At 39.8% G+C, this 17,830-nt stretch overlaps 1 protein-coding gene across 3 annotated transcripts in view; it reads right to left on the minus strand.

Annotated features, from left to right (window-relative positions):
- Nucleotides 1-17,830, minus strand: part of unc5db (unc-5 netrin receptor Db) — a 175,904-nt gene that overhangs the window by 57,771 nt on the left and 100,303 nt on the right. For all 3 annotated transcript variants that reach the window (XM_053480677.1, XM_053480676.1, XM_053480675.1), the window contains exons 3-4: nucleotides 6,856-6,999; nucleotides 5,250-5,353 (exon numbers count right to left, since the gene is read on the minus strand). In XM_053480677.1, coding sequence (XP_053336652.1) covers nucleotides 5,250-5,353; nucleotides 6,856-6,999 — 248 coding nt within the window. The remainder of the gene's footprint in view (nucleotides 1-5,249; nucleotides 5,354-6,855; nucleotides 7,000-17,830) is intronic.

Below are 17,830 nucleotides of genomic sequence, written 5' to 3' on the forward strand. Positions count from 1 at the left end.
CTCTCTCTCTCTCTCTCTCTCTTACTCATCCACCTGATCCCACCCCAGAGGCTCCTTCAGACACTTTCAGACGCTTTCCGTGTTTCTCTACACGCCAGGACACTTCTGCACGCCTACTCGCCAAGGTTGCCTAGGCAACGCATAAGCATTCCCTCTGAACCGTGAGCAGATTGAGTGTGTCGTCGGCTCCAATTCCGCTACTAGCAATATGCCTGTGAAGCTTTTCAGGCGTAGATTTGTTACGTGCAGAATATTGACGCAGATGGCTGACAGACCTTGGTAAAGAACCTTTTTCAGTCCCGTGAACAATGAGCCAATGCAGATGCCTGAGCTAGCAAAAAACAGACATTCAAAACGTTAGCATCTCCTAAAATGGCCCAGTAAAAGTAAATGTGCATGTTTAAATGAACAGATCTACGTATGAATGTTTTTGCCTTTCTGCTCTACAAAATTCCTCTTGCATGCTTACATGTAAAAGTAAATAAAAGCCTCCAAGGCTCCAAGGACAAACTGACAAGTTATCCTGTTTTATATCGTCTTTTTTATCCCAGCACAGGTTTGCTACAGCGTATTGATCTGAGCTTTTATTTCTCTGCTTTGTGGCGTTCTGTGTTAATCTTTTTTTTTTTACTCTTATCCATAAGACGTCCCTCACAGGACTTTACTCGCTTTGCCCTCTGCATGGTTTGACTTTGATTTCCAAAAACCTTGGTATACTGCTTGAACAGGGATAAGAAAAAGTATGTGTAATGGATATATATATATATTTTAGGGATGCACCGAAATGAAAATTCTGGGCCGAAAACGAAACCGAAATTTTTGGATGCACTTGGCCGAAAACCGATACCGAAACCGAAAATGGCTTCATTAAAAAACATGTTTAAAATATTTTCTTTTTGTTTGTATAAAAAAACTACAAATTAATTAAGCAATCAAACTTTTATTGATAATAAATAACAGTAATAAGGCTGTTTAACAATAACAAAACTTGCTTCCAAGTGCTTCCAAACCGCCGACATACTCCGTGTTTGATGCGTAATGACAGCGCGAACGAGACGGGAGGATGGGAGAGGCGTGGCGACAATTTCGGCTTTTATTTTCGGCGCTTTCTTACGTTTCGGCCGAAACCGATAATGCTATTTCGGCCGAAAATTTCCGGCGGCCGAAATTTCGGTGCATCCCTAATATATATATATATATATATATATATATATATATACACACATACACACACACACAGTATACATACCTTAAATCTAATTTTGCGCGCAAACCCTGAAAATTATTTCATCAACAGATGGATAAGCAAATAAATAAAACTATTTAAATTTCTGTGTTTAAAAAAAGAAACGCCCTATTACAACACATACAGTAATTGTCATAATCACATGATTGTCAATTTAAGATGTATTCATCTGTCTTCTTAATAAAAAATAAATAAATAAAAAATGTTTGTAGTGTTCCATTATTTTTGTACACAAACTGCCAGACTGTATTTTATCATTGTGTTTGCACTAGCAACATGGGAAGGCAAACAAACACAGTACACACAATTTAGCTGGGCAAAATAACGCGAACACTGTTGCTAGGCAACAAGCATAAGCTACGGTAGCTAATGACTCAGGGTAATGACTCAGTTAGCTAGCATTTATCTATTGATGTAATGTACAGTAACAAGGTACAGTGACAAGTCTGGCATGGCAACCCCTGTGACCCTGCACATGCACAACACCTCATTAAATTTAAGCTACTCACATAAGACCGTGAGGTTCATACGGCGTCTCTTCGTAAACATATGACTTGGCGAATCCAGTCGAGACTACAAGAACTTATAAAACAGAAAGCAGACTGCCTGACCTTTGGGTGCTACACAATAATATCTCAATGTTTCAAGCATACAGACATTACCTGTACTATTATGGGGTGATAAGACCACAGGTTGATACTCATTATATTATATAAATTAGATAATGTCAGCAAAATAACAAGTTATACCGCACTCAGTCTGTTAGTATACTGCTGATTGGCTGGTCCTGATCTTCAGGGACAGCTGTAATGGCTCACATTAGGATCTCTTATATCACTTTAAAGGTCAGTCCAATTCTGATGCACAGTATGTCCATTGTTGTGCTTGAGTGTGTAAAAAAAATCTGCTGTATTGGTTCATATTTGCAGCCCAGGGGTTCTCTTTTCCGCAGAACCAAAAATGCCACCGCAACACTGGGGTGCATAAATAATAACAAAATGCTTGGACTCAATTTGGTCTACTGTATTCCATAAACGTTTTATTTTGGGCAAGCGAAGAGTTCCTTAGTGCTATAATGCTAGATGTTGATAATTTGGTTTGGTGTGAAACTACTTTTTCTTACTTTTTAGAATCAGACACAGGGAACAATTTCTACAGTAAAACTCCATTTACATTACTTCCTGCTACAATCTCCATTTAAAGCAGAAGCAAAAGGCAAATGGAAGAATAAAAGTCGGACCTAACTTAATATTGTGGACGTGCCTTAGTTGTATACTTAGATATACAATGCCAGACTTACAGAAGCTAGCAAATTAAGCCATTAAAATTTGTGGCATCAACTCCATCCAACACATCCTGGTTGCCTGTATAATACTTCATCCGGTCCACAATATGGCTCCATGTCCCCATTTTGGGGTGAGCTCAATTGGGTTTCATCGATGGACCAGTCACCAAGTGTTTATTTGCAGACATTACAAGTCAGTATACACTACTTTAAGGGCATTTTTACATTAGGCACGATAAAGTGTTCACACAGAGTTTTGTTCTTGTTCTAAAGTACACTTGTGTATTTATGCACCTACATAGTTTTTAAGCCACCATTCACCATGGGAAGAAGAGAACAAGGAATTTAACCTTCATGGTACACTTAATATTATTGATATTTTAGAAAAAAAATGTCAAGAGCAAGGCTCTTGCATGCCTTCCTACTTCATCAGCTATGACTGTGTAGGTCAGAGGATGTTATGTGCACGCAGAGATTTCGGAGGAGACGCACAGCACTGATGATGTCGTATCTAAAGTGATCTCAGGTACAATTGGCTTTCATATCTGATTTAAGCGAACCCAGGCACGGAGTGTGGAGCGATAGTGTTCCCACTGATCAAAATCTAACAAACCTTGGGGTCAAGTGTTCTCAGAAATGATCCCTGGGCCTAACGTAAAAACACTCCAAGAATCACTCTTTGGTGAAGAGTCAAGAAGATTAAGCTTCTGGGTGACATAGCCTTGAGTTTCACCAAGGGATACAACCCCACGTGGTCACTGGTCATCACTTAAATATGGCTGAAGATTGTAAGAAATGAAGGACTACAAGTATGGGCACCAGAAATGACATTCCTTTCCAGGGATGCTGGGCTTGCTCTTCTGCACTGGACACTCTCCAGTAGATACTGCTGCACCAAACTGAGATGAGTCAGTTGAGGTAGTTTTCAGTAATAGTATCCTGGTTAGCACTAACCGGAGCTGTCTCTGGCATACCTGACTGGACGAGACTGGAGGTCAAAAGACCCTGAAGCTGCTGGAGAGAGTCCATCTTGCAGTTAAATTGGGGTTGTCTAGGGATCCCCTAGGAGGAGCTAGGAGAAGTCTGGGCCGACATTCTCAGCCTGTTTTTATTGCAACCTTTGCCAAAGAATTAATGTTTGCTCTACTATCTGCCCAGGACTCTGTAGTGGCCAATTTAAGTGTGAAAATGATTCCTCACTCTCTCAGGACCGCTCTTTCAAGTCACGCTGAAATGATGATGATGTAAAATATTCTTCAGCAAGGCATTATTGGCACCGGAAACTGTAGTACAAAAAAAAGTGTGGTCAACTTTGTACCGCTGCTGCAAGCCTGGCAGTGAAGTCTTGTGCCCCCCAGAAAAACATGTTGCGAGCATCAATTTCCCGACAGACCTCCACAGTGAACAATAAAACACGTATTGTGGCCATGTATAACAGAACCAAGTGCTTGGAATGCTACACGTTATTCCCATGTTTTGGTTAATTTATACGCACAAGCTGCAGAGACCTCCATACTTGTGTTAAGGTGCTCTGATAAATAATGATGCCTTGTCTAACAAGGGTTGACTGTCTCCATATTGCATCACCGAATAACATAAAATTAGTGAATGCCTTGACATGATGTGAAAATACGCAAACTAAAAAAAATAAATAAATAAATGATAGTGTCCTAGTCACCAAAAAAAGCTTCGGTATTATCTTTATGCATTAACCGAGACATGCGCATGAATTCTAGCTCTTGGAGTAAAACTCGCCCTTATTATCTGTTTTTTCTTCTTCTTCTCTTTGACAACTCCGTGGGCTCCTTAGTCTACTTCTTAACTCTTTCGTCTGAGCAAGTAGGCACATTGTTATTTTTTGTTCTGTTTGCATTGTTATTGTTGTATTTTAATAATCAATTCCCAAGAATCTGATGTTTAGCATTCCTTTTATTAAACTGAGGCTATTTTTTTTTTATTTGCATTCTTTGCAGCTTTATTTAAACAGGGAATAAAACCCTGTCTACTGACATATACTCGCTGCATCAGTTAGGGTTAAAAGCATTGTTGCCAACTGCGAAATATTAATCGATGCAGTAATTATCCTTGGCTCTTAATCACTTGCTTATTTAAATCCTAACAGCCACTTTCATGTTTCATTATACTGGACAGTTTTTAGATGGTGATTCATGCTCAAGAATTCTCTCGAATCTGACACAGCTCTCCACTAGACATAGAGAAGTAGATGCTTTTTTGTTCCTTTTCTCTTTTTTTTCTGCTTTCTGTTTTTCACAGTCCTGCCCTGAACATGCCCCATCTCATTAGCCTCGTCTTCTTTAATTGGTTTTTATAATCTACCTTCCTGGATTTGCCTGCAAAATCCCACAAAATATTAAGTGAAAGGAAAAAAAAAAAGTCACGTGACTCATCAGCAGAGGAAGAGGAGTCACTGTACCTTGTATAATGTGGACTAAAGGGCCAAAGTGAGCTGGAGGAAGGGGAAAGTGACACGCCGCTTTCATTTCAGCCATGATTAACAACCTGCTGAGAGTCTAACCTTGTTGCTCTCATACACCGCGTGCCCGTCATCTCTGTGTGTTCACGACCCCTGCTGTGTGCTGCCACGTGATTAAACCTCAGGGCATGTGCTCAAGTTCAACATTATCTATCAGCAACCAGCCAGAAAATACACTGAGAGAGAAGGACACACACACACACACACACATACACACATGGTACCTCAGCAGCAGGCACACCCTCTGGAGGCCGGCAGTGCAGAACAATCATACCCCTGATGGGAACCTCCTTCCCCTGCGGGTCCTGCTCAAAGTTCTTACGCAGGTCTGTACAGAGACAGAAGAGAGAATATATGCAACATACTGTATTAGGAATCACCATAAACTTTTATTAACTTAAAGGTTACAGTTACAGCTTTACTTCTGATCGTTGCACAACACTGACGCTTCCATAAATATCTTATAAACTTCTCGTCACAGATAAATTCACCAAATAGGAGCTGTTCCTCGAGAAACATATTGGAAAGGGTGCCTTAATGCACAGAAAAGTCATTAACACCTACAGACCAATCAGCATTGAGAATTCATCAGTATGAAGTAGTATATTTTCAGTGCAGATTGCTGATTGGAACCCATGTTACTTGTGATACGAACATTAATAACAATTGTAAGTGTGTGCCGATTGCAAAATAACACAAAATGAGTAAAATCTTTTGCTATATTTGGAGTCTCTGCTATGTGTAACATCAGCATGAGAGAATAAAATAAAGCAAAGACAGAAAGAGAAAGAGAGAGAGAGAGACGGTTGGGGAAGCAAGTGAGAAAGAGAACAGTGCTTTGAATGGCTGTGTGTATTTCAGGATCTCTGACATCTCTGCAGTGTTCAGCGCTGCGTTCTGTCTCCTACACGCCCGGATCAGAGCCGCCCGCACTGAAAAACACTCTGCACTCCTTGAGACTTCTTTCTTTCTGTTTTGAAAAGTCGCAGTGACACTAATGCTTTTTACAGGAGAAAAAAAAACAAAAAACAAGATGCAGAACGTCTAAGCTAAAAGAGCAAACGGCAAAATATGGAATTAACATCTCAGGATGGATTGACAGGGTAATTTAACGCTTCATGAGGCTTATTGCTGCAGCCCTGAAAATTTGTGTAACTTATTACCTTAGAATTTAAACCTGGAACTGGGAAAAATGTAAAAGTTTGGAGTTTGTGCATCTTTTCTGCATGGTGTTGCATTACACAACCACATTGGTGTGTAGTATCTGCCACCTGATGACTAATTGCGTGACTTTTTTGAGGCATTAATGTAACAGTTGTTTGGAAGCAGAAGCTGAGACAAAATGACTACTCAGCCCCGTATGTTTGATACATAATTAAATTCGAAGGTGGGTGCTTCACTAAATGGAGGTCTACTTTTAGAGGAGTGATATTTGCCCTATACTTTTACTCATGTACAGGATGTTTGCACTTTCCCACCTCTGAATATCTCTTTAATAGCAGACACACTGTGGGAAAAATGGCCTCTACCTGATTATGACCCTGAATAGCTTCGCCCTTTTACTGAAATGTGTTTGTTTTTTACTCATTTCTTTATAACTGTTTATCACCTTGAATTCAATTTAAGGTCATAACCTGTACATTTGAGGTTGAGTGATCTGATTGCGAGAGACTTCCAGTGGAAGGACTTTGTTCATATGTATCTGGCTGATTCTTCATTCTGATTGGTCAGGAGGTTGTTGGTTCTCTAAATATGCAACATTCAGGCAATATTAAGTCAGCCCAGTACATAAAAAAGATGTAAGAGAAAGTGTTTATGTGAAGGACCCACAGGCGATGCGCACGGTGGCTTTACGGCTCTTGGACGTGCCCAGGTGACTCCAGGCCACGCACAGGCACCAATAATCCTCAGGGCCGTGGAAATCCTCCACCTGCTGCCGAGAGACATTTATCATCACCTCACGCACCTTCAGACCTGAGCACGGAGAGAGAGAGAGAGAGAGAGAAAGCGAAAATTATATTAATATATTGAGAGAACATATTTTTTGTTTCTCTTGTTGATATGAAAATCAGGTAATGATGGCTGAGACGGCAGGATGTGACACTTACAGTACAGTAACTCTGTACAACCGTGCTGAGCAGAACAGCAGGTCAATATTGACATCACCTCAGATACATTTTACTGCCATAGTTCTGTTTCTTCACTTCTTCAGAAAGACCATTTTAATAAAAATGTTATTTATTGGCGATGTGCACCTTTTGTCATTGTCTTATGTGTTTTATCTGACAGTGCTTTGAAACTAAAATGAATAGACTAGAATAAATATGGTGATAATAAAATGGAAAGGTAAAAGTGAGTATGTAAGAAAGGAAGGAAGAAAGGAAGTAAGAAAGAGAAGAATGGAAAGAAGAAGAATGAGGTGTGAATTGGAGTAAGTTAGATAGGAAGTATAGATGGATGGATAGAAGCAAGGGCAGAAGAAATGGTTGGAATATACTGTAGGGAGGACTGATGGAAGGGTGGTTGGGAAGGAGGTAAGTGGGAATACCGGGAAGATACAATGTAGGAAATATAACAAGGATTGCTAAAAAAGATGGATGGATGGATGGATGAACAAATAGAAGGAAGGATGGATGAGGAAAATGGAAGAAAGAATTGTTGTATGGGAAGAAGGGGGACAGAATGTTAAAAGGAAGAAAAGAATACATACTTTTGGATGAATTGGTTGAAATAATTTCAGTAACTAAAGACAGAAAAACCCACAACGGTCACTGTAAAGTAAAAGCTTTAAACTGATAAAAATAATAATAAATAATCATATAATGAGAATTTTTTAAGGGCAAAAAAACCTAATGAAACAGCCCTGGTTAAATCAGTTGGTACCCTAGAAGGGACTCCAATTAATTTAACCACAGTGAGATGTTAAACTGAAGTGTGTCCTGTACATGTAATTAGCATCACGAGCATAACGAGTGTTTTCGCTCTTGCAATCATTTGGTCAGCCTATTTAAATGGAGAAAAGAAATCGCTCTGCAGTTTGGTACCTTTAAGTGTACCACACTGAACATGGACCAGAAAGAGAAAGCGAAGGAGGGTGGTGTCTGAGGAGAGCAGAAGGAACATTGTCGATGAGCATGTTAAAGGTAAGACTATAAGACCATATCCACAAAACTACATCTTCTTGTGCTGCAAATATTATTCAGGAGTTAAGGGTACATGAGACTGTAGCAAACCTTCCTGAACATGGCCGCAAGAGAAAAACTGAACAGATTGAACAGAAATATAATATGAATGATCTGAAGGCCAATGGCAACCTCGAAAAAGTTTCAAAGGGATTGCAAGGTCAAGGTACATCAGAGTCAGATCACACCATCCGTCACTGTGTGAGCAACAGTGGACTTAATGGAAGATGACCCAGGAGGACTCCACTGTTGAAAGCAAATCTTAAAAAAAAGCCAGGCTGGAATTTGCTAAAAAGCATATTGAAAAGCCACAGTGCTTCTGGGAAACAAAACTACTTTTTTCAAAAATAAAGCTTTCAAAGAATAGAACACTGTACCTATCGTGAGACACAGAGGAGGCTCGGTTATGTTGGGCTGTTTTCAAGGCATTCTAGAGTAAAACATATTGCCCAGTGTCAGGAAGCTTGGTCTCAGTCGCAGATCATGGTTCCTCCAACAGGACAATCACTCAAAACACACAGCTAAAAACACCCAAGAAAGGCTTAAAATCAAATATTGGACTATTTTAAAGTGGCCTTCCTGATTCCTGACCTAAACTCTATTGAACATCTGTGGAAAGAGCTTAAACATTCAGTCTGGAGAGAGCACGCTTTAGACCTGAGGCAGCTGGAGCAGTTTGCTCAAGTCAAGTCATACAGTACCTGTTGATTAAGAGCTGGAGAAACCACTGGATTACAGTTAATGCTTTAAGATTGTACAACAAAAAATCAGTTTAAGGGCCTCATTATTTTTGTCCAGGCCAATTTCATTATTTTTTTTTTATTTTTTTTTATGGTATTTCAATGACTTTTTTTTTTTCTTTAATAGTAGGGTACAAGCTAATTCATCAATGTATGTAAGAAATTATTGAGGAAATAGTAGATGGAACAATTGATGGAATGAGTAAAAGAAAGTTGGAAGGATTGATGGAATGATGGAAGGATTGATAGATTGAGAGAAAGAACGATAGAAAGATTGATGATTTCACTCTATTTTTATGGCTCAGTTCTGGAGACTTCAGCTTGTTTGATTGGGTAATTTTAGTTGCACAGCTGTGCTGGAGTGAGAAAGTAGCGCAATGTTCTCAGAGAACAAGAGACAGATGAAAACAAAGCATAAACAAGTAAACTATCCGAGTGACATGTTGGAGAAAAGGAGCAAGGCCTCTGGTCAGTCTCACTCTCTTTCTCTTTCTCTCTATCCAAGATTGACCTCATTACTCAAAATAATTTATTTTTTTATTCACCAAACCAAGAACATGTTTAAGTTTTCTTCTTTAAGCAGCTACATGTTCTACGGTACCTCCAATACCTTTTCCCTCCAGATGCGTGACAAGAAATCACCTTGGGGATGCAACAATGCATCTGGTGTATCCTCTTTCCTTATACAGTGCTTTTTTTCTTTTCTTCAAACACATGAGTTCCTAGCAAGTTCATTTTCATCAGTCTGTTAATCACGTTAATAGCTGGAATGTGTAAACGCTCATTAACACTCATTGTGTTCTTTACACATGACATCATTATCACACTTAAATACTGTATAAGTGACATAAACAGAATGAACCTTTCTAAAGCACCTGCAACACATACCACCGCTTAAAAGTTTAGGATCATTTGCAGATTTCTTTGTTTTTGTTTAGTGAATTATTTTCTACATTCTACAACAATACTGGGGATTGTAAAACTGATAAATAACACATATGGAATTAGAAAATTATGTAACAACAACAAGAGTCAGTTGTTATTTTAGGATACCGAGGACAACCTTTCTGTAATAGTGCTTGCAAAATCTATCAAGCACCATGATAAAACTGGCTCTCATGAAGACCTTCCCAGGAACGCAAGGCCCAAACTTACCTAGCTGCAGAGGAGAAGTTCTCTTAGAGTTACTAGCCTCAGAAATCATCAACTAATAATCAGCACTTTAGATTAGAGCCGTTATAAACGCTTTAAAGATCATGAGTAGCAGGCAGATTCGATTATTGCACATTTTACCTGTTTTACAAAGTAGAAAGAAATAAAAATCAGGAACGACCATGGAGTTAGAAAGTGATCCCAAACGTATGAGTGGTAATTTACCACTATATACAGTACCAATCTGTCTATCTGCGTAATGTACAATTCTTGTTATTCTTCTTTCAGTCTCGCCTTTTTTTTTGTTCAATACTTTCAGGTTTCTCTTTCTTTGCATATTTTCAGTATGTCTTTCTTCCTTTATGGCACACTTTCCGTATGTTTCTTTTGGTCTTTCTTTCTCCTTATACATACTTTCATTGTTTTTTTTTCTTTCCCATCTTTCTTCCTGTAACGCCTTTCCAGGTAATGCCCAGTCCAGCCAAACACACTTTTATAAAGGTTTCTAGGCAATGCCATGAGGCTGGCAATCATTACAAGCGCATGCCACCTGGTCACACACCTTTATAAACCTGTGGCATGATTCACTTGGTGTGCAGACATAATTTCTGTGCTGCTCTTCAAGAGATCCTGCATGCTACACACTTTAAATTTAATGTGTGTTAAGGAAAGAATTATGCAAACCACTAAGGAAAAAAAGGAGGGACAGTGATATTTGATTCTGAGGAGTCACTCGGCTCTTTTGATCTCTGTCTCAGAGATTAAGAGAGAGATTTAGAGGAGCCATCTTTGTTGACTATCACATCCTGCCTGAACTGACTCCTGTAGCTGCCACCCTACATTCTGTCTCGCTGTAACACAAGTATGCTTAACACCAGCAAATCTGCCCAAAAACCAAACTTGATTCCATCTTCCAAGCCTTGTCCTCTCAGGGATAAACAGGCATTATCTGGCACTTTTATTTGTATTTCTTGCTGAAACCTGTAACAGTAGGCCTGCGCTATTAAAGAAAGTAGAGAATTGGGTGTGAACAGCAGAAATTGTATCGAATCAGTTCACCACGGTAAGAAAATATGATCAGGCACTAGTCATTTTGTTTGGAAACGTGCAAGGTATACTACAGCACATTGGGCAAATCAAGGTACTGCTTCAGTCCTTAGTCACTTCCATCTAAGAACTGAAGCAAGGACAACTTGACTTGCAAATAACTCTATATGTAGACTGGTGCAGATCATTTATAATGAAAATCTTATCTTGAAATTTTTGACACCAGAATCCAAAGATGCTTTAAGGAAAATCATAAAATGCACTTTTGACTATTCACAAATTAGAAGAGTGGTGACATCATCCTTCAGGGTAGTCATGCAGTAGCTATCAGTGGAGTTTTGCTTGGGGCCTATTCTGACTGGAACACCCCAGCCCTCCCAGAAAAAATTAAATTAAGCATGGCCTCTCTAAACCTGGCGACTAAACCTGGGAAGCGTAGGTGCTTCTAGCTCAATCTCAGGGAACAGTCTGACCATTGACTGTCCCCACCTGAAGCCAAAAAAGCAAGGATTATCTCAGGGAGAAGAATCAATGATTGAATGGGACTCCCCTTGACAGCCCCTCATGGCTCTGGTCTCATTGTCTCTACCACAATCACCTGGGGAGAGGCTGGGCCACTGTGGAAGCCTCTATTGACATGGCCAGTAATTTTATTGATTAGAAGTTAGTAGGGAACATAAGGTTATCAGTAAAAATGCCTTCCATGCTCAAGGAAGCAATTTTATTGATTAGAACTTAGTAGGGAACGTAAGGTTATCAGTAAAAATGCTTTCATGCTCAAGGAACATAATGACCATTTTGTCTTGGCCAATCCTAACCACCTTTGTCTGGGGATCTCAATCTTTTTAGAGCTGCATCAATGGCGTTTGACTTCAACCTCCTGCTAGCTCAGATGAAGCAGAATTGTCTTAAATGCTTTGAGACTACTGGAATCTAAGAACAAACTTTTCAAAACAGAGGTCCCAGATACTGCTGCCATTAGTGGTGCCATAAAACTGCTCCCCTGCACAACTCCTGCTAGGGGTAGGTTATTCTGTCACCACTAGAACTTATAGCCATTTTTTGTCCTTATATTGTCACCTGTCGGGTTAGGGTTCTTTTTAGTTAATATAAAAAATAAGGCGCTGTGTAGACTATTAGATGCTGAAATCTGTCACACAGAAAGACCAATACTCCCTGCCCATAATGAACTCAACATTTAAATGCTTTCAGCAAGCAGGAATCTTTTTAAAAAAGGGATTAACACATTATGGATAATCTAATCTCCATGAGGTCAGGGGATAAGTGGAAGATTGCATTCATCATGCCATCTGGGCATTACAAATATTTGGTTATACCTTCCAGCTTGATTAACTCTCCTGTGGCCCTCCAGGAGTTAATTAAAGAGCTTCTTTGTGAGCCCCTAAACCATTATACATTTGCTTATTTGGATGATATCTTCATTTTCAGCAACTCATCGTCCACCCTTGCCAGATCCTTCAATCCAAAAATGGAGACCTCACAGTTTTACTTCAACTCCACCTTGTTACTGGCATTTGTAGTATCCCAAGGATGCCCTAGCATGGACCTCGTAAAAATATCTCACTTCATTTGGTGTTGCACTTCTTGGGCTTTGCAAACAAAGAAGATCTCAGCAAGGTTCCAATGGGAAGATGAGGTGGAGCAGAATCTCTTAAAAACAAGTTTACATCATGCTAGTGCTACAAATTCCTCAGACTGGGTACACAGTGTATCATAGTCTGAAAGCAACCTAGACTGTTTGCATCTGACAACCTGTACAGTAAGGTCAATAAGTATTTGATTACCCTGTGACTTTGCAAGTTCTCATACTTAGAAATCATTGAGGGGTCTAAAAGTTTTTAAGCATAGATGCATTTCCACTGTGAGAGACAGAATCTAAAAAGAAAAATCCAGAAATCATTAATTTTTTAACAATTTATTTGTAAATTACTGTGTCAAATAAGTATTTGATCACTTGCTTGTCAGCCAGATTTCTGACCCTCAAAGACCTGTTATTTTGCTTTTAAATTGTCCAGCTACACTCTGTTCATGATTCTAAATTAGTAGCACCTGTTTGAGGTCATTAGCTGTCAAAAAGACGCCTGTGCACCCCACAATCAGCCAAAGTCTAAGTAGATACATGGGGTATTAAAAATGCTAAGAATTATGAAGAATTAGCCCAGAACTACACTGGAGGAGCTGGTCAATGTCATAAAGAGAGCTGGTACCATCGTTTCCAAGGCTACCATCAGTAACACACTAAGACGTCACGGTTTAAAATCATCTCACGGAAGCTTCCCCTGCTTAAGTCAGCCCATGTCCAGGCCCGTCTGAAGTTTGCCAGGGACCATCTGGATGATCCAGAGGAGTCGTGGGAGAAAGTCCTGTGCTCAGATGAGACCAAAGTAGAACTTTTTGGTCTTAACGCCATTCGCTGTGTTTATACTAAATACTTATTTGACACAGTAATTCACAAATAAATTGTTAAAAAATCATGCAATGTGATTTTTCTTTTTAGATTTTGTCTCTCACAGTAGAAATTGTAGACCCCTCCATGCTTTCTAAGTAGGAGAACTTGCAAAATCACAGAGTGATCAAATACTTATTGACCTCACTGTATGTGTAAGTTGAAAGCAGTTACAATAACCCAAAGCACATGAACGAGAACACTAGTAATAAAGTACAGGATGGACAGGGAGGATGGAAACATGTGCTTTTTATATAGTATGTTTGATCGTGGCTTATCCAGAAACTCTGGACTGCTGTCTGTTCTTTGGAGGTGTTGTTAAATAGGGGTTTATCTCTATTTTATTTTCAGAGCCTGACATGTTTGTACTAGCATGAGGATATTTTTGATGGAAGTCACTTATCTCACTTTGGAACACTGCATTCTTTCTTTCTGTCCCTCAGGCTAGTTTCATTTTTAGCCATCGGGGGGTTTAAAAGCTCTGTTTATGGTGCACACTTGTTTCTGTGCTCGGCAATTGCTTTATCCAGGCACGAGAGCAAATTAAACATGACAAATTTAACAAGTTAATCTCGACAAACGCAGCTAATAATCAAGCTTTTCAAGGAGATGGCTCTGAGAGTTGTGTGAAAACAGGGGAACAGTGCAGTGCTAATAGATGCTTAGCGATGAGATCTCATGCCTGATAAGTGTGTTTGCATGAGAGAAAGAGAGAGAGATACGTTTAAGCACAATGAGAGCAATCCTGAGGTGCTGGCCTCATCAGTAAAAGAGTCATTTTTGTCACAGAAAAGAAAAAGAAAATAAAGAAGAAAAATATCCCACAGTGTATCCACTACTAACATATCGATCATGTAATCATGTTAACATTACTTTTACATAGACTTATCATGAACATGAATGTCTTGGCAATATTGTGTTAAAAGCTTTTTATTTTGCCAAGCCCTAGGTCTCTAAACTTCATCTTAGTGATCATGATTGACTACAGCTGGTAGCTTCTCTGTGCCAACATATAGCACAGCAACTGAACTGAGGAGAAAGAGGATGGTAGATTTACACAAGTCAGCAATGTGCCTTGGAGACATTTCTAAACAACTGCAGAGTCCAAGCTCAGTTCAAACCATTTTTTTGTACTTAAAGTACACAATATTTACAGGAGGTGTCATTTTGCCAAGGTCTGGAAAACTGAGAGGAAATCAGGTTCACATGGTCAACAACAACCCAGAAATTACCAAGGAACGTGTTTGCCATGAACTGGAAGCTGCACTTTACACTCCAGCCAGTTTTGTTGCAAAGTTTGCTGACCACTTGCATAAAGAAAGACTTCTGGAAAAAAAAAGGTTCAACCTAAGGTATGTTTGGAGGCATAAAGGTGAGATATTTCACCCCAAGAACACTACACTAGGTGGTAAGAGGTACTGTAGGATTATGCTTTTAGGCTGTTTTGCTGACAGTAGAACTTGTGCACAATGTGGATGGAATAAAAAAGGACCTCACATTTTTTTTTCAGCATACCTTCAAATCATCAGTTAGATAATTGAAACTTGGAGGAAATCGAGTCTTCATACGGATAATGACCCCAGAAACACATCAAAGTTGCTTCTGGAATGTTTAGAACAAGTTTTTGGATTCTGATGTCTATTGAAAAATTTGCGGACCACGCTTAAATCTCGGCTCCGTCCCAGGAAACCGACAAATTTAATTGAATACGACCATTTCTGCCAAGAAAATATTAAACCAGAATTCTGCCAAAAGCTTTCTAATTCCAAAATTCCAGCTTGTAAATGCCAGAAAATTGATTGAAAGTCCAATATTGCCACTACATTTATTTTCACGAGTATATGTAAATACAGTACTTTATTTCTTGGCTACTGGTGTATATCACAGCCGTTAGCAATAAATGTCCTGAATTCCAGCTTTGATTCTGGTCATTTTCTTATAGATGAATCTAAACAAAATTCCAACCCCAGTGCCTTTACTGGTACATTTTCATATAAATTTCTTATGAGAACATTTTTTTTTCTTTCACTCGCAGCACTCAATTTCCAGCGACGCATTAAGAATCCATAGTGCGAAGAATAAAAAGCTATTGAGCTGAGCTGACCTCAGGCTCTTGGTTCTTCTCTGGACTGTGGATCACCATGAAGCTATTGAGCCTGCTTTCATATGATATTATGTCAGGAGAGGGTGTAAGCACATTGACCTTCATCGTACCACTTCCTCTATGAGTGCTAAAAAGCCTTGCACTATTTAAACGCTCATTACCGATTATTCCTCAGATAAATGTACTAAATAAGTGTGTTAACATGCATTTAAAAATATTATTTCAGGGCTGACACATGAATATTCATGAGAAAGCTGCCCTGGTGGGAAAATGACTAATGCATTGGGGAAACGCATTTAAAATTCTTCACCTATTTGTTTCTTTAGTTATGATGAAAGGTGGAAAACATATATTATGTTAATGTAGCAGTAGATTAATATAACAGCAGATCGATGACATGAGTCCACAGTGGCTCTGGTTAATCATTAAAAACAGCATCTTTAGTTTTTTAGGCAGATGTTTTTTGTGCCAGTTGTTTTCCCACAGTGTATGCGTGCGCATGGATGTGAGACACTTACTAAGTGACTCAGTCCACTCCACAAATGGACATGACATTTCACTTTAGCGCTGAGATTTAGTAGTGCATTAATGTCATCCTGCATCATGGTCTTAGCCTTCTTCTAGCAGCACATGGCATGCACACCACATATACCACCACAAGTCCACATGGCAAACAAATAGTCAAAAAAAGCAAGTATGGATGGGAAGTGGAACAGAAGCTTGTTATAAATTGACCAGTTGGTCCAGCTTGGTGTAAGTTTTCCAGCAAATGGAATCTAATGAAACTGGTGATGGAACCCAAAAGCTCCGGGAGAATAAGTCGGCAAAGAAATCTCACTCTCACCTCTGTATATGTTTTGCTCGAGAGCAGAGGCTCAATGTGAAGAAAGTAAAGGTTTGATTTCCTGTGATAATGCTATTACAGTTTTGCGCAAACCTGCCCCTGCCTCAGGCTAGACAAATGTCTGCAATTTTGCTTTCTGAGAAACTTGCACATAAACAGACTTTACAGTAATCACAAAGCTTCCTGTTCACAATGTGTTTTATTCCATAGAAGTTCCCTTTCAAAGGCTACACTCGATGCTGCGTGAAAACGCTATGGGAAACATCTTGTCATGTTGCCGGTTGTGAAGCATGTGTGTATCAAACACGCCAAATTTTGGCTTATATAACCTCGGTCGGGTGACGTCATCTGATGAGACGCACCTGCAGGTTATAAATAGGAGTGAACCGGAAACATTCCTCAGATCTTTTGTCTTCACTGACCTTGTTGTGTTTGCGTGTGTGTTTAAACCAGCAAAATAAGAAAGTGTTTAACTCACCGATATGGTAGAGTTTTAATTGAGATGTCCCTCCGTGTGTATATCCATATCGGAGGGCGATCTCTACACTTTACTGCTTCGATTAAGTGCTACGCGCGCGCCTCGCATTCCGAGCCGCCGCGCATTCCTGGGGCTTAAACACGTGCATCCGGCAGAGCAGTGAGAGACGGATTTAAAACCCCTTTCTTTCGCGTTCTCATCGGATCGGGAAATCCCTCTGTCCGCTCGCAAGCGCGCGCCGCGCTTCTTGTGAATGGGCAAGGATAAACATCCTCTCTTGCTTTTGCGGAGATGATAATAGCCTCTAAGCACTTAAAAAAAAAACAAAAAAAACATAGACGGCAGGTTCTGTCGGGTGGCCGGGGGCGGAGCCTCAACGACGCTCTCTCCCCTTTTCTTAGCAATCTCCATATGAGTTAACCCTTTCATGGAGTAAGCTGTATTCATCCCGTGTTTTCCTGCCATTAACTTATTTATTTATTTAAATATAATTGAGGTAGAAACGCGGAGTTATATGATGACACCCAGATAGAAGAGACGCTTCCAGGCTCTCTCTCTTCTGGGACATCATCCTTCCTGAAAAGCTATTACTTCCTTTCAAGCTGTGTAGACTTTTTATCTTACCTGGAGGGAAAAGCTTTTCAGGCAGCAGGTCAGGTTGGCGCATTGCACACCATGGCGGTTTTGCACGCCTACCAGGCTGACCTGCTGAGAGACTTGAGTACTGGCGGGGCTCTGCAAGGTAAGGCGTATTGGATTTACGCCGGGCCACAGACTTGTCTCTTCGTGCA

The sequence above is a fragment of the Clarias gariepinus genome, chromosome 21, assembly GCF_024256425.1.
Source record: "Clarias gariepinus isolate MV-2021 ecotype Netherlands chromosome 21, CGAR_prim_01v2, whole genome shotgun sequence".
NCBI classification, from domain to species: Eukaryota; Metazoa; Chordata; class Actinopteri; order Siluriformes; family Clariidae; genus Clarias; species Clarias gariepinus.